This window comes from Mustela nigripes, chromosome 2, assembly GCF_022355385.1.
Source record: "Mustela nigripes isolate SB6536 chromosome 2, MUSNIG.SB6536, whole genome shotgun sequence".
Classification (NCBI taxonomy): domain Eukaryota; kingdom Metazoa; phylum Chordata; class Mammalia; order Carnivora; family Mustelidae; genus Mustela; species Mustela nigripes.
Genome location: NC_081558.1, coordinates 123,014,125 through 123,032,852, shown reverse-complemented (window position 1 = coordinate 123,032,852; position 18,728 = coordinate 123,014,125). Strand labels below are relative to the sequence as shown.

Below are 18,728 nucleotides of genomic sequence, written 5' to 3'. Positions count from 1 at the left end.
AATGCCTGGGACACTCACAGAACATCAGTGGAACAACTACACTAAACTATACAAACAGAAAAGGTCACGGTCACTATCTTCTTCACAGGAACACTCAACCTTAGATCAAATACATGCCTCAATTACATCTTTCATTTAAAAGTAAAACTCTCCTACCGGCATACTACCTCAAATAGCATCAAAGCAAAGTGAAACACAGGCAGCATTTAACAACGCTGGTAACCATGGAAACATATCATTAAAGAATATATAAACAGGAATGAATAATTAGATGAGAAATTCATTTCTACATTTATCTTTTCCAAGACCCAGGAAAGGAAGCTCTCTTTTACCTCTCATCTCAATTTGGACACTTCCTCTTGAGCCTGTCTTCTAACTGAAAAATATGAGGATTCATAAAATGAGAATCTTAATATTGCCTAGCTTAGTGGACAAATCTCTTTGTAGGCAAGTGACTAAAAACAACTACAATGCCCATTATTGTCTAGATGTAAAACTGAATGTAGGAAGAAATCCTGAGACAGCCAAAGAATTTGCTTCAGGCATAGGAGGTGGGCTGGAAAATCCGAGTTACATCATGGTGAGAAGAGGAGAGCAGTTAGCCTTTAAAAAGAGGAAGTACAGGCTGCCTCATTTACTAGAGACTTCTATATAGAGGGACTGAGGGAGAATCTGGGGCTTAGGGTTTCTTCTTGTGCAGGTACTCTTACACTTTAACTTTGTATTTAGCAAAGTGCTAAATAAACTCTATGGTAGACTAGGCTGGTCATGAACTTAAAAAATTATAAATGGCCTTAAAGACCAGGCTCAGGGTTGTGCATCAGAATCACCTAGTTGGGGGGTAGGGATAAACAGCTTTTAGAACCTCACCCAACTCTGGGAATATAATATTTAAAAAATTTTCCCAAATGATTTTGATGCAGTTGGTAACTAGACCAGTGTTTGAGAACCACTGACCTAAGCCGACTTTGTCATCATACAGCAGCAGAAACTAAAGTTCAGAACAGGTGTGGTAAACTAGCACATTGTGTTGCTGGTTTCAATTTTTCCCCTCTCTATAACAGTATCATATCCATGCCTTTGTCATGGCATTGCAGTGAACAGAAGAATTTTACCCTTTGCACTGAGCCTTGACCATATATGGTTTTCTTTGGCTAATGGGATGTGAAGTTAACAAGCATGGTCTAACAGAGGCTTGAAATGTGCTTATATAATTTTGATTTCTCTCTTAGAATTCTGCAGTTTGCCATAAGAAGAACAGACGTCAGGTAGCGATTGGTCAAAGGAGAATGAGAGACATATGGATCATTCTTGGGCTTTTCTAAAGCTTGGAGCTAAGCCTTGCCAAGTCCATCCAAGACCAGCCTAGATTGGCCAAATCATGACTGATAAGCCAACCTACTTACTATTATGATAAGCCACTGAGTTTAGGAGTGATTTATTACATAGCAGTATTGTAGCAGTGGCTAACTAGTTAAAAATGAAGTGACTTTTCGAAAACCGAATTCTAGCATTAGAACTAGAAGTTACAGCTTGTGAATCATAGATCTGACTTCTTTCTACTGCTCTATGGTGTCTGTTTTCTTTTGCTTTCTTTCCTTTCTGAGTTAAACACATACATCCATTGCCTTCCTAGAGTTCTTCTGCCCAGCCTACACTTCCTATACTCAGAACATTCTGTCACCTTTCCTTATAAGGGCTTACCCTTCCTTTGATCCTGTTCCTTCAGGATTCTGCTTTCATGTTTCCAAACGTACTAAGAAGTCTCAAAATAATTTTCCCAATTTTGTTGAGTCACCCATTAATGAGTTAAGCACTTACAGATAAAATTTCTTTGGCATATGATGTGGGGTTGACAAGATATTCAGTACCAAATGGTGGGAATTTAAGTGCGACACGTGACAGTTGATAGGAAAACTATTTTTAGGTGAGTGAGTTTGGTGCTTCTTAAATTATACCTAAACTAGTTACAGTAAAGTTTGGGTTACTTTCAGATACTTTTGTCCAAATATTTTATAAACTGCATGCCTGATGGGGCCAAATAAATAAATAGACTATAAACAAAGGCCATTAGGAGAAATGCTCATATGACATTTTTTTTGGTTCCTCTCTGTGGAAACATTTTTCACATGGAAGCAAATCTTTAGAGAGAACACATTTTTCTTCTCCAGAATATGTAGGTGTTTTGTTAAGGATAATAAAAAAAGTTCTAGTTCTTTGACCTTACTTTGCCTGAAATTTCATGTTGAAGATTTTATTTTTACTCTTGATGTTGAGATATCATAAATCTGTATCATGTAAATGATTAAAATTGGTATAATTTTGCAATATTGGGAAGAAAAACAAAGAACTGGAGTGAAAAAGTTAGTCTCCATTATTGGTATAAGGCACTAAATAACAGTCAGTGTTAAGTTATCCTGTATCATTCTCCAGTTAGGGCAGAGAAACCCATTAGCTTACTGCTGTCTTGATTGCTATGTTTGAAAGAAGCTAATAAATAAGATGCTATGATGTATATGGAGACATCCATGAGCACAGAAACCAATGAGACAAAAGGGACTATTGGAAATTGGCAACCTTCTCCACATACTCTGATAAATCCCAAACTCAACTAAAGCACAAAGTTTTACACATTTGTGAACTTAAACACACACATACACACCACACAGAAATACTTAATTTATATAAGCACAGAATTTTTAAATAACAAATAAAAAACTATTCCAAAATATTCTTGACATTTTGGTTTGAGTTTCATGTAAAATAGTATGTTTGGTTAACTGAATTTTATAAATGTGTATTGAATCGCTATATGCAATGCACTTTGATATTACTGTGGAAGAAAAAATTAAGAAGAAATGATGTCTAAGTAATGGCTGTTTTTCTTGTTAATAAATATTTTGTGCTAGAATAAGTTTCTTGAAGACAGGACAAGGTCTATTTTGTTCACTGCTGTAATTCTAACACATAACGTAGTGCCATAGAGTCACTAGGAAGTGATCAATAAATATTTCCTGAATGGGTATGAATGACAAATATAATTTGAAAATAAAAAAGAAAAGTACCCACTAATTTAAGAGTAGTCTGCACATACTGGATTGGAAATGTTTCAAGCTTGAATGACTATAGTGTAGTTTAAGGAGGAACTATATGACACGAACAGTCTGGGTATTATTTTTGGCTTTGAGCTTTGGAAGCAATAAATGTCTTCTGTTAGGCTCAATACCAAGAAGAAAAAGGGCTGTTGAAAAGAGAAGGAGTACCCAAGGGACTCAACCTGTTGTTCTGTTGAACCCCTAAACACCATGGAAGGGCTTTAAAGCCCACCGACTGTGCATTATTTTCCTCAAGCATATGGCTGGGGAAAATCTTTTGCATCTCAGTGCAGCCAGTTCCTGATTTTGTCCTTTGAGAGTGACTAATTTCACCAAAGAAAAATTTCTTGCTGGTGAGCCCTCTTTGGAAACCATTTAGGCCATTGATATCTTTAAGATGGTGAACATTCAATGCCAAGTACAAGTTGAATTGGATGGGAAGTCTTGGTATTCTCTGCACAGATGGAGGATCTGTGAAGTTGGCACTGCCTCAGCCTTTGCTGCTTCACTAAGGAAAGATGCTCCACATGTCAGGCTTTCTACAGGGGCTCATGTTGGTGTCAACAGCCCCTCCAACAACCCCCAAAAGAGGTCTTTCAATTGCTGTGAAAGTCTTCAACTTCTTCAGAGCCAAGAGCTCAAATCAGTGCCTTTTCAGTAGATCTTTGTCAAGATATAAGAACACACCATGAGGCTCTTTCTTAATAGAGAAGTTTGTTGGCAGTTCAGAGAAGAAATTTAGAAGTGATTTAGTTTGATTAATTCTTGAAAAATTTTTAAGAGAAAAGAAAACTCCTTCTTAGAACAGATTGATAGTGAGAAGTTCATTCCAGGACTAGCTTTATAATGGCTGATATCTTAGTCACATAAGTGAAGCAAGTCTTTTGATTAAAATGCTGAATTTACTATTAGAGATGCTGCTGAAAAACTATGAGCTTTTTTTTCTTTCGTTCTTTCTTTTTTTTTGGTCAAGCTGCTACTCTAAATGAGGTGACTCTTATTTTGTTACAAATAACAATAGCAATTGTTATTGTTATAAATAACAATTTAAATTTTCTAATACTGGAGGAGAGACTGACAAAGTCATGAGAGTTTTTAGGGACAAAAATCAACAGACACTTCACAAATGGCTTTATGTCTTATGAGGGTAACTTTTTGTTCAGATAGCTTTAAAACTGAAACAAATTGCTAACATAGATAACTTTGATGGTATAGACTTAACAAAGATAATCTCATTGACCTGAGGACAAAGGAAATGATGTAATATGAATTTTGGTTATTGTTGATGCCTGCCTATCCATATGAGATCTTGTAAGCTACAGGTACTCTGATTCCATTTACTATTAGATACTTTGTGAATCAAGGTTGTATCTCTTATTGTTATTAAAATGAAATATCAATATTGATGTGATGTCAAATATATTTCAACTTCTTATTCCAGGAAAATTGCATAACCTTTTCCAAAGAGTGATAAAACTGTAATTCTCCATATTCTACGTGTAGGAGTTCCAATGTAATGAGATACACAGCAGGCACATTTTTTTGTGTATATGTTTATGAGTATTGTTTCTAGGTGGATGCTTATAAATGGAATCAGAGTCTCAGAGGGGTTTGTGACTCAAAAAAGAAAGAAAGAGATTTAAAAAAGAATAATTAAGGTGAAGAATGAGCTGATCAGGCAGCTTGCCCCTGTTTAGTTGGGCTCCTCTGTACTTGTTTTGTGGGACTTCTACAGCAAAATTAGCTCTTATCCCCTTTTCTCACTCCATTTTGCAGTGCAGACTGGAGTTGGCTCTGTTCCTCACACTGTAGGAGAGAAAGCCACATACCAGACAATCCATGTCACTGACAGCATGGCTGAAAGCGAAGGTGGGAAACCAGGAAAGGGAAAGTGGAATGGAAGTCATGTTTGTTTCTTTTCTTTTTTAAGATTTTATTTGTTTATTTGACAGACAGAGATCACAAGTAGGCAGAGAGGCAGGCAGAGAGAGAGAGGAGGAAGCCGGCTCCCTGCTGAGCAGAGAGCCCGATGCGAGGCTCGATCCCAGGACCCTGGGATCATGACCTGAGCCGAAGGCAGAGGCTTTAACCCACTGAGCCACCCAGGCACCCCGTCATGTTTGTTTCTTGATGCTAGTAAGTCTAGCCCTGGATCTAAAGGGGCCGGGGGCTCAGGAGGTGGACTACAGTTTACTGTTAAAATCTTTTTGAAATAATATTACTACTTTAGGAGCAATGTATAAATACATAGTGGTCACCGCTTCAAAATAGCTAATTTTCAGTATGACCAGGAATTTTCCATTTTGTTAATTAGCTCAGAATTGTGATGGGGTTTCAAGGTATTTGAGAATAGGAAAGTGGCTGATAATAGGAGACTGGGTATCAGGTTTCAGAAGCATGCATGCAAGTACAGTTGTGACAATTTATTTCCAACCCTCTCTAGCTCTGAAGAGGTGATGCTATTATAGCATAACATGTGCAAACACTTTTATTCAGAGTGATATATTCCAGTGTGAGCTGTCATGTAGTGCAGAGCTTTAGGCCTTTTTTTCTTGCTGGACTGATGATATGAAAACTGTTCCTAATACAATTGAAAAGCGTTCTTGAGCTCACCAAAGTAAAGGTCTGTTCTTTTGTATCCAAGAATTTGTGAACCAACAATTTGTGAGAGTAGGTATAGAATGGCTCTCAAATTTTTACATACCCCAATTTTCCATTTCTTATTTCAGATGTCTAAGAAGACTAACTAACCAGAGTGATAGATATTTTATGTGATTGAAAGAAGATATACAGAAACTTCATCACTTACAAAGGTAGTGAAAGTAGCCTCCTGTCTAAACCTTAATGGATGTCTATAAATGTATATGCAGATACAGTTTCTAGTCTGTGATGTTTGGGGGCATTCATAAATTCAACATTCTTAAATTCAGTTGCCATGGTAGATTGGGTGGTGGAGCATCACTGTTTGGCAATCTCCAAAAGCCCCTTTTGATTTAGGACAGAATAAAGTCTAAGGAGGAAGATATACACATTTAAATTAAGATCAGAGAGAGGCAGGCTCACATAAGAAAGTATGTAACTGGTGAGAAGGGCGTGGTGTGCTAGTGTTGAGGGGTTTAGTTTATGGAATTTATCTGCAGGATGAAATTTCTAATTATGTTACTTCTTTTTATCTTAATATGTGTGACATTTTTAGATAGGCTTAAAATATTAGATTTCAGTACTAAAATGATCTTCAAGAATAGACCTTCTCAAACACTTTGTGCTAGTCATCTCTTATTTTCTAGTTGAAGTTCCTCTAGAAACTAATTTGCCCTAGGTTAAATAACTATTTGGTCTTAGAACTTGGACTGAATCAGATCTGACTTCTAAACAAGGGCTCTTTTCCAATATGCCTAGTTGCTTCAAATTATAAGAGGAAAAGAAAAACTCAACATCCCCAAAATGAATAATCCAATTAAAAATGGGCAGAAGACCCGAATTGACATTTTTCTAAAGAAGACGTACAGATGGCCAACAGACATATTAAAAGATGCTCAACATCACTTATTGTCAGGAAAATGCAAATCAAAACTACAGTGAGCTATCACCTCACACCTGTCGGAATAGCTAAAATCAACAACCCAAGAAAAGAAGCAAGAGGTGTGGGCAAGAATGTGGATAAAGGGGAAACCTTTTGCACTGTTGGTGGGAATGCAAACTGGCGTAGCCACTGTAGAAAACAGTATGGAGGTTCCTCAAAAAATTAAAAATGAAATAAGGCTATGATCCAATAATCACACTACTAGATATTTACTACCCAAAGAATACAAAAATACTGACTTAAAGGATACATGGACCCTGATGTTTATAGCAACATTATCTACAATAGCAAAATTATGCAAGCAGCCCAAGTGTCCACTGACTGATTAATGGATAAAGAAGAGGTGGTACATGTACACAATAGAACATTATTCAGCCATAAAAAGAATAAAACTTTGTCATTTGCAATGACATGGAACTACAGAATATAATAAAAAGTGAAATAAGTCCATTCAAAGAAAGATAAACACCATATGATTTTACTTATATGTGGAATCCAAGAAACAAAACAAACTAGCAAAGGAGAAAAAAAGAGAGAAAGAGAGAGGCAAACCATACTCAGCTATAGAGAATAAACTGATGGTTACCAGAAGGGAGGTGGGTGGGGGTGTTGGTTAAATAGGTGATAGGGATTAAAGAAATAATTAAAAAATAAAGAGAAAAAGAAAATACAAAGAGAAATATGTTTTTCTTATTTTTATTAATACAGAGTAATTAAATAATAGTATTTGTTTTCCTCCTTTTTGCATAGCAAACATGCATGTATTGGTAAGTGGAGATTATTTTTCTACTTTGAGGTAAAAAAATGGGGATATTAGTGTTCTTTGAAAGCTAAAGGAAACAGGAAAAAATTATTTACAGTACATCTTAACCAGTTGCACCAACAATGGATCTATTTTTTCTTAGTTCAATGTAGAAAACACAGTAAATACTCAATGTTATTTGTTTAGTGAATGAATAAATTAAATCAAAACCTCCATTTGAGACCTATTATATGCCAAGCTTGCTGAATGTTGTATCTAATCCTTGAGATTCAACTCCTTTCCCACTTCTTTCCAGGAGCTTCTGAAATCCTTTAATAAAAATAAAGGATTTTTTTTTAAGTAATCACAGGTCTCAAATATAGTAGGACTAATATAAACCTTTATTTTTTATAGTTGGTAAACTGAGCTCCAAATATTTAGCTGGAACCATATAAATTATTGAGCATTTTATATGATAAACCTAACCCTTTACTGTCTAATAAAGATAACACATGATATAGAGACAGAAAACTGGGGGCCAAGACATAGTAGTGAAAATATGGGAAAAATCAGGAAGCATCAAAAGACTACTGGTGATTATTTCTCACTTTCATATTTGTGTTTTATAAGATCTTATTCTAGTTGGTTTGGAAGGTTCATATTAAATTAAATCAAATCATCTTGAAGTATGAGGAATAAAAGGCTCTACACAGTCAGGAAAGAAGATACAGAGGAGGGTTTTGGCTTTTGTAGTTGACTTTCAAATATTTGAAAAAAATTTCATTTGGAAATGGGTTTCCTTTTGGTCCATGTTGCCCTACTGGGAACCACTGGATAAAGTAGAAATCTACTTTACATGAAGAAGGCAGTTTAATAATTAGCAAATTGGTTGTCATTTCTTGGAGTTAAATGTGCTCTTTATTTTGGATCTATTTCAGCAGAAAGTTATTGACAATTTGCTGAGAGCAGACAGGAAATTAATAGATTTGTGTATTGTGAAGGAGATTGAACTAGCGTATTCTAAATTCTCTTTATAATTCTAAGAAAGTATGACTCTATTCTTGAGATCTAATTGACCTTTGATATGACTTCTTGCTGCCATTTTGAATAATAAATGAGAAAAAAGATCTGTAGTTTGTTATTAGTTAGGTGTTCTAAACACTAAATATGCCCCAACAAATACAACCGATCTTTGCATTTTTCCTTTCCTATGTAATTGGTATTACTTCTAGTGTATGCTTTTACAGATCATAGATCAAGAAGAATCTGTGAAAATACAATGTTCATATTTTAAAGGATCATGTCATTATAGCAGCATGCTTGGGAAAATAGTTCCTGGGATGTCTAAAATTTATATTGGGCTGTAAAACTGAAGTATGGGGCAAGGGTTAACAACCTTGAATTTTGCCCTCAAAATCAGTCACAGAAAATCTACTTCATTATAAATACATTACTACTGAGTAGTGTCCTTCTAACTGACAGGGCCAGAGCTACTTTTTCCAGCAATCTTTTAAGCACCAATCCTTCATTTTGGTTCTAAAAATGAGAAGGGCTCTTCCTTCATAGTTGGGACATCATTTTTTACCTGCCAATACAGTTTGATGAGCTTGCTTATACACTGTTCACTTCCTCCACAGAGCCAGAACATGTAGTCAGCAATCATGGCACTCCTAAGAAAAAGGAAAATTAAAAACAAAACAAAACAAGACAAAACACAAATTTATAGGGCAGAAGGCAAACCGTAACAGGTAGTATATATAAATACTGAGGAAGAAGGTTGTGTAATATATAAATTTGACTACATTAATATTAAGCAAAGCCCAAGCACATTTTAGACTGTAGAAAAGTAGGTTTGTTTTTATTTTCCATTGTTTTTCTTTTAATCTAAACTAAGACTCCAAGAAAAGCAACCAGCTATTTGTCTTCCAGATGTTTTTTCTGCTTGTACAGTATAACAATACTTGAAGACTATGAAGGAATGCATTGTTTCGGTTGCCCCTTATTAAGCTTCAGAGCATTTATAGAGTAACACATATTTTATGGACTCTAAAATGCCCTCAAACCTAGCATAGCATACATAGCTAACTATTGTATAGCTATTTAAGCATATCTCAGACTTTGCCTGAATTAAAGATTATTCAGCTCGGATTAAATTGGCCTTCTTAAAAGTAAAAATTAAAAATTTGCAATTCAACAAACACTCCCCTCCCCCACTTTCTGTATTTAATTGAATTGGTTTTCGTATCTAGTATGTACAACCACTGAATTAGTCTTATTAAGCTGAGAGGATATTAAAAACTATTGTGCAATTGATATTAATTCATTGCTTAGCACCCTTTGGAAAAACAGTTTACTTTTATGACTGTTTTGCTAGGCCTCTCTATTTCTTTTCTCCAGAGATTCCAAATCCAATTAAATGTGACTAGAAGTAATTCCAAATTGTCACGTTAGCCAATTAAACATATAATAATCCTGTGTACCTAATCACTAGTACCAAAAGTTTATTTATTTAAGTGGAGCTATCACGGTGTACCCCTGAATGTTTTTCTTATCTTTGCCTGCAGATATGTGTTGTTTCTTGACATCATTGTAAATTGAATTAGAAATTTTCCTTCCCTAAATATAGGTTGTCTAAGGCACAGCAACTATAAACTTACTATGGTACTCTGTTGGAAGAATTAAAATGTTTAGTTTCTTGCTCAGGATAGACAAACATTAGGACTTTAAAAAATAACAATGGAAAAAATGCCACCATTTGGAGGGTTATTCTGCCCAATTTATTTTTTTACACATGTGGTATTGGAAAGGAGCTGTCCACTGACATTTCAAAATAAATGATAATAATTTAAGAATAACTAATCTTTTAAGAATGCTTTTATATTTTTCAAAGCCCTAGTTTACTGATAAGATAAAGTGAGCTAGGAAGTCTGATGTTGTATGAACATGTAAGATTTAGGAAAAAAAGTTATAAAAATCACAGACAAGAGGGGGCAAAAGTGAATTTCAAAATTTGCATTTGATAGAAACACTTGGAAAAATTTTCCTCTCATGACTACCTAAAAAGGAAGCCTACTTAGGTACCTGTCACCTAATAGAAATCCATTTAATAAATTCTGAATTTAGGAAATCAATGAAAAATGTAAAAAGTCTCACTCTCAAGACAGCACACACATATTTATAGAAGCTGGGTACTCTTAGGTGATGACTTGATTTTGCACTCTGATTCCTCCTTCCGTTATCATTTGGATATGTAGACATGGCTCAACAAGCAGTGTTTAATGAGGAGACCAGTCATTAGTTAAACCAGGAGTGGGTATGATTTCCCTAAAAAGAGTCAGATAGTAAATATTTTAGGCTTTGTGGGCCATGTGGTAACTTTGCCTTATGGAGAGACCTATGGACACTAAGTGAACACATTGAGTGGGGTTATGTTCCATAACTTTACATCCAAAAATACATGGTACACTTGATTTGGTATAGTTTGCCTCACTCTATATAAATTAGGAGGTTGAGCAACAGGTGGCAAGCATTGATAAAATTGTCAGTCAAGAGTTAGGCACCAGCTTCTATATATTCTGGCCAAAGACTCCCTTAAATATTTCAGTCTACTGTTTTCTTTTTAGGGACAATGTATACAGTGTACTAAGATTACTGTGCAGAGTTCAAGAAGGAAACTTTACAATTCTGAAACATGCAAAAACTGTAAAAGATGATCCTGGATGGTAAGCACAGAGGCTTAAGTAAAAGCTAAATTGATAGTTTCTATCATGTTAGTGATTGTCATTCTTAGATTGGAATAATTGCTAGGGAAGAGAGATCATGACAGTGGGTTTCTAGAGCTTTCCTGCATTTTTAATGCTTTCAGTGATTTAGTTTTGAGTTCACCATTGTAAAATTAGAAGTTATAGTATTTTTATTAATGTTTTCTAAAAGTTGCTCTTACTGTAATGATGTGTTGTCAAATTTCTACATTCTTAAATATGATTTTATTACACCTGGGGGCTCACATCTTTTTCCAAAGGAACATATCTCCCAATTTATATTGAAACAAGTGAAGAATTAAGGTTCATTGAAATTTATTACTTGCCCTCAGGGAAGCACAATTACTATAATAGTAAAAAGATACTAGTATTAAATAACAAAGTATGGTTTCAGAAAGCTACATGTTTGCTAATATATTTTTCATAAGTATAACTTATTTCACTTAATGTTAGAACACAATTTATATTGGAGTTGCTTCAGCCCCATTTTCTTCCCATTGGAAGTGGCAGTTATGTTTTCACCACCCACCTTCCTTTGTCTGGTTCCCTATCATAGCTCTGCCCTACAGCTTAGCCTCTATAAATTAGTATAAAATTCAGTGAAAGAACATGAAAAGAGCATGGAAATAACATTATACCATGCAATATCTGTGAGGCAGGACGCAGGGGTTTCTCATCATGCTGAATTTATAAAGAGCAAGGATAATTAATTAATCAACTCAGAGCATCTACAAGGAGTCAAGTACCTTGTGGGATCCTGGTTCTGGGAGACTCCCCTGATGAACCGAATGTAAACATTAACCATCACTCCTCTACTTTCCTTTACATATCTCTGTTTACCTTTAGACCAGTCTCCTGGAGGCTAGTCAGTGTGATTCAATGTTGTTCTAATTGTGTTTGTTTCATTGTCATTATTCTATTCAACTTACTTTCATTAGTCTACTGAATATTGTAGCTCCACTGGACCTGGAGGATCATGTTAGCCAACCCCTTTTATGTGACAGTGGGTGGCTTCGTCTCTGTCCCTTTAGAACCTTTCCTCATCTAAGCACCAGGTTAAGCATTTTACATAGTATAGTGTGAACTCGATCCACCCACCCATCCATACTTCCGCATCAGATCTCATCCTACCCATGAAACTTCTCCAGTAATTCATTCTCTCTCTCATTTCTTTTCTTTGCCCTTTCTCAGATTTTTCTTTTCTCCTGGAGCTTTTGTACCGGCACACAAAAATGCTGTTGTTTCTGCCATCTTAAAACAAAATATCCCCAAAGCCTCTCGATCTGCTTCCCTTCCAGTAATCATCTTAATTCTTTCCTTCTACACAAACAATAAACAACAAGAAGCCCACAGAAACTCCTTGAAAAAGCTGTGTGTACTCCTTATCTCTAATTTCTCTCTTCCTGCTCTCTCCTAACTCACTCCAGCAAGGTTCTCATTCTGCTACTTCACTGAAACTGCTATAGTCAATGGTACTAATGGTTTCCTTGCTGCTAAAACAGTGGTTCAATTCTCAGTCTGCATTTTGCATGCACTCTCAGGTGCAAGGGATGCAATTGCTTATCCCTCTTCCGGTGTATATTTTCCACTTGGGGTAACAACTCTGTTCTTTCCGGTTTCCCTCTGCCTTACTGGTTGGTCTTTTCAGTCTCCTTTTCTGGTATCTTCTCATCTCCCTGGATTTCTACTACAAGGGCAAATGCTTGGACCCCTTCTTTCTCTTTCTATATGCAATCCCTTCGGGATCTCATCAGTTTCGTGGTTTTAAATACGGCCTATGGGTTGAAAAACCTTACATTTATATCCTGAACTTTAATCTCTTTTTGGATCTCGAGATTTGTAGGAATTGTCTTCCTCACATCTCTACGTGGATACCCAAAAGGTATTTCAAGCTTAATATTTCTATACCTGAGATTCTAATGCTTTTTATTTTCCCTTCCCCAATCTCTAATAGCCTTCTTCACCCATCCAGTTTCTAAGGCCAAAGAAATTAAAATTAGTGCTCCTGAGCAGGTCACTACTGTGCTTAAAACTGCAAAGGCTTCTTATCTCACTCTATCACTTATCTAGTAAAAACTAGTTTTTATGTATGTATGTATGTATTTTTTGGAAATCTCCTACTTTATTTGAATAGGATGCCCAGCCAATTCTCCTAGGATTTCTATTACTTACTAGATAAAAACTAGTTTTAAAAATGGCATTTGAGCCCTTTGTCATCTGGTCTGTGACCTTGTTTCCGATTTACTCTGCTCCAGACAAGCTGTCTCCTCTGCTGTTGCTCAAAAAGAACAGGTACACTATTGCCTCTGGGATTTTGCACTTGACGGTTGCTGTTCCAGGGTTTTTCTCTAGACAACCCCTGACCTCCTTGTTCATCTATCTTTAGGTCTTTATCAGACATTTTCTCAGTGAGGACTACCCTGACCACATTCTAATACTATCCATACCAAAGCCTAAAATATTTACTCTCTGGATCTTTCCTGGAATATAAACTTCCTGAGGGTTGGAGTTTTATCTCTTTTATTCACTGCTCTAACCCCACTGCCTAGAACAGTGTTGGTGTGGTACTCACACAATAAATATTTGTTGAACTAATGACCACATGTTCTCTAATTTTTTAAAGTAAAAAAACTTGAATTCTTGTTATAAAAACTGGAGGGCTATAGAGTTACATAGCTTACTAGGAGTCTCCTAGAAGGAGTCTGGCCCTGGATTACCTCACTGCTCATATTTAACAATGCTTTTGTTTTGGAGGTGGTGCAAGAATGGAGTGACAGGGTGGGCTTGTCCCATGTAGAATCCAACATTTAGCTCACAAAAGAGTTTAATAAATGTTAATGGATGCTAATGTAATTTTTACATAAATCAAAGAGAGAAGGTACCAGGAAGCATATTAGCCTATTGTATTGTATCTAAAGTTATTTTCTAATGTGATGCCTTCAGTCATGTGTCAACAACTGTGGTTTCCCTGCAAGTCTACTACATTCTTCTTCCGATATGATATTTGAGTTCATTTTAGAAAAGTATTTCTGAAGACACATTTAATTTACTTAATACATCTGTTAAATGTGAAAGGGTCAAAATCTGGCTTTTAAATATATGTGTATCTAAAACAAAAGATTTTTGTGTCAAAGCTCAGCTTATTGTGAATCAAATCCCATTCCTACCAAACAGCAAATACACAATGCAAAAATTTGATGTGTTATTATTAATAAGGTAGCTACCAGTTTTGCTTTTCAAATTAATACCATACAAGGATCACAATGTTTAAGCATTTTCATGCCAGGTGATTTTACAGATTGAATATTTCTAAACAGACTGTGTAGTTCTCAGGTTATGAGAGTATACTACTGGCAGTTCTCAAGACCTATCCCCATATTCACAATCTGTAACAATTCTACTCAGTGTGGCCACTTGGTGGTGTCAAACAATAAGATATGGGTAAACAAAAGAAAATCACAGCACACAATCAGCTGTGTGTTCTCCTAGGGCTGACCGGCTGGGACCTTGAAAAGTCATTCGTTCATCACCTTGCCTTTAGGCAGGACCACACTTAAACCTTTCAAATGAGACTGATGAGAATCTATTCTGTTTTAAAGATCTCTACAGAAGGACATTGCTCTGTTTTCCTCACTGATTCCTTAGCTTCACAGCCATAAATAGTCTTCTGCAGTTTTAGTCTGCTGGTTCAGTTCTAGTCTCCAGGGTTAATGCAACCAAACTAGACCTTATTCTCTGAGCAGCCATTCTACATATCCTCACAAAAATGTATTAATCTCTCTTCCCCAGGTTAATTAATTAACACCAGTCGCTTTAATCTTTCTCCATAGGTCCTCTTTGCTTGACATTGGTCAGTTTCATGATTATCTTTTCAATTTGGTTGAGTTCCTCCTTTTCTTTCTCCTACACTCAGAAACTGAGCTCTCTCAAGAGTCTAAGAATAATCTTATGGTGTTCGTATGCAGTCATTTCACTAATGTCATGGTATTCTTACAAGTGCATCTATTAGATAGTTCTGACTAAAGAATCCTTCCCTATTATCAACATACTAAGGAAGTTGTTTCCTTTCTCCTATACTGAAAAAAGCTAAAGAACAGCTGTATGGGCATGTTGTTAATTTAGATTCATTAATATTGATTAAAGTGTACATTCCTTTTGAATACAAATATACACTAATATTGAATAGATTATATTCCGATCAGGAGGAGAACCAAGCCATCAAATCCACTCAAGCAAACACACACGCGCGTGCGCGCGCACACACACACACACACACACACACACACGAAGCTTCTTTTTGCAGGCCCATGTCTTTTCCACACAGCAATCAGCCATAATGATCTTTAAAAACTATGTAAATATAAAATACTTCAAATAGAATCCAAGCTCCTTCTGTGGTCTACCAATCTTGCAAGAGGCTGCCCTTGCTTTCCTCTCCAACACATGTTCTGTCACCCCCTAGTCAAGTGTGGTTTATTCAGTTGCTCAAAGCAAATATGAATTCTCCTGCCTTGGGGCATTTGCATATTAGGTGCCTCCCACAGGGAATCTATTCCTTCCATTTTTTTGCCTGGCTGCTGTTTCTCAAGATTTGGACCTTTTGGCTTTAGCTTAAACACTGGTGACCATTTCAGTGAGCCCTTCTCTGACCACTCTGTGTAAATACGTCTACCTTACCATCCCTCAATCAGAACCTTCTTTTTCTTGCATTAAGTCTCATATTTTGTAATTACTAGTTTGTTTACCTATTACCTTCTTTTCCTAGTATGCCCAGTATGGTAACCACCAGCCACATGTGGCTATTTGTATTTTAAAAGAATTAAAATTAAAATTTAAAATCTAATTTTCAGGTACATATGCACATTTCAGGCACTCTCTAGCCACACATGGCAAGTGGCTACTATGTTAACTGGCACAGAATGTCTCCATCAACAATGAGAGTTTAGTGGCAACACAGCTCTGGACAGTAAGCCACAGTGCCTGCCAGTACAGTGCCTCAAACAATACCTGGTAAATAGCAGGTGCCTGTGACGGTTGATTTTATGTGTCAACGTAACTGAGCCACAGGGTGCCCAGATGTTTTGTTGAACATGATGTCTGTGGGAGTGTTTCTGGGTCAAATGTTCAATGAGATTAACATTTGAAAATGTACACTGAGTAAAGCAGATTGTTCTCACTGATGTGGATGTGGCATATCTGTTCCACTGAAGGCCAGAATAGAACAAAAAGACTGAGTAAGGGAGAATTCCCTTTCTGATTGTTGTTGAGTTGGGATGTCAGTTTTCTCCTGCTCTTGGACTTGAGCTTCGATTAGAACTTACACCATCAGCTCCCCAGGTTCTCAGGCCTTTGGCCTCAGACTGGAACCAAACTTCTGGCTCTCCTGAATCTCCAGCTTGCCAAACGACATATTTTAGTACTTCTTAGGCTCCATAATTGCATGAATCAATTCCATATATTTATACCTCCTATTGGTTCTGCTTCTCTGGAGAACCTTTATTAATACAGTGCTCAGTAACTTATATAATAACATATAATAACAAAATAATAATAATAAATAATAACAAAAGCAGCTTTTGTTTGCACTTTGCTCTGGTTATCCTTTCCCTCACTCCACTACCCCTAGTCATTTGGTTTTCATCAGGAAACCTTATAGTTTTCATCATCCCTTATAGTGTTCTCAGTTCACGTATTTCAGTGGTTGATGAACATTGAAGGAGTTATACTTTGGTCTCTCTACCTTTGGAACAAATCTGTCTCTGTGCCTAATTGCCTAGTTCTAATATCTGAGAGTTGCCCCTGACACCAAATCTCTAGCTTTTGCAGACCAAATCTAGTTAATGTGTTTCTGCCTTGACTGCAACTCCAGATTTTTATGATACTGGGGTTCTAGCTTGATCATGCTTGATCCTGCAAGATGGCCTAGCAGTGGATAATAGTTGTTTTTTTTTTAAGTTCCCTGCCTGCCTCTAGTCTGGAATTTCAAACATTGCCTGACTCTAGATTCTCAATTTATAGCAACAAAAAACAACAATAATAGCATTATTACTATTTGTAACAACAACCAGTATTTATAGAGTGCTTACCATACCTATAGTAAGTGCTTTTACATCTCATTTAATTCTTAAAACCACGCTATGAAATGAGTCTTGAAACCAAGCTATGAAAGTGAGTTTCCTTAAATTGAGGAGGTTAATTTCCAAAAAGTTGACAGCAGAATCAGGATTCAACCAGATATATTTGTCATCAAATGTTGGTCTCTTAACAATGGTCCTGTACTACTTCCATTCTTTACTGTGCATCTTTTACAAGACTCTATTATCTTTTGTAGAACTTCCCTGATGCTAATTTCTTGCCAACCTGTTGACTACTGGTACACTCTCTAAAAACCATATTCCTGTGATTAAGTGTGTGTGTGGGGGGCATGGTTATTACTGCCTAATGCCTGGTCCTCCTCCCCTATTGCCATCCCATGCTTGTCTCACTAGCAGTCATGTCGTTGTGTTATTTCTGGCTTATTAATCTGATACAGTCAATTTTCCTCTCCTGGCAATGTCAAAAGATGTGTCGTTACTTCTATAGAAAATATATGTCTGGTTGAAAAGGTCTAGATGGATGGAACTCATCTCGGATTATATATGAAGGTTTGATATTGAGTTTGATTTTTTTTTTTTTACCCAAATATGGTTACTCAACATTGTCAGCAAATGTTTATTACAATAGGCAAGGTTGGGAGTCATGGTCACATGGAAATGTATGAAGACATGATACTGACCTTTATGAGATGCCAAATTAACTATTGCAATAACAATATTTGAGAAGCATTAATAAAATATAAGGCAGTTTTATAGCCATAAAGAACAATGCAAATGTTAAGTATGTAATGTTAACTAACAAGTACACAATGGGGGGGGGGAATGATTACTCTTGGCTGTAATAGACTGACAGCCCTGAGGTCTGATTATGGTTAGCACTAATTTAAAGTGATGATGAAGAGGGAGGTTTTGTTTTTGTTTGTTTTTGTTTTTGTTTTTCAGAGATATATCACATGGAAGGGCTTTGAACATAGAAAGTATAATACAGGATGAGGGGAGAAACAGATGATCTATGTAAAAGAAGAAAGACCAGGAGATTATGTTTCAGACAGGTTATGGTAGGCCTTGGATTCCAGACAGATGAATTTTGATTTTTGTCTAATAGATGTTGGGGAACAACTGAAGGATTTTTGGCAGGAAGAATAACATGAAAACTTCTAGTTCAAAAACCTTGGTCATTGCTGGTTTTCTATTCTGTGATGGGGGTGGAGAGCATCTTATCCAGCCAAAATCTCTCAGACTTATGTTTAGCAGGGACAATGACAGTCTGTGGCCATACTGGGAGCATTCCTTGGGTTTCTTCTTTTATATGGGTTTAAAAGAAGTGTCCCTTGATATCTGGACCTACTTAGCTTCCAGGATGAAGATGATGGTCTGAGAAACCAGGGTCCTGATAGGACCATATGATATACAAAGGGGGTCTGTTATTATTAGATTCATATTTGCATACTT

General features: G+C 36.3%; 1 protein-coding gene across 1 annotated transcript in view; it reads right to left on the bottom strand.

Annotated features, from left to right (window-relative positions):
* Window positions 1-18,728, bottom strand: part of SPATA16 (spermatogenesis associated 16) — a 222,489-nt gene that overhangs the window by 78,483 nt on the left and 125,278 nt on the right. Inside the window, exon 4 of the mRNA XM_059388053.1 lies at window positions 9,006-9,090. Coding sequence (XP_059244036.1) covers window positions 9,006-9,090 — 85 coding nt within the window. The remainder of the gene's footprint in view (window positions 1-9,005; window positions 9,091-18,728) is intronic.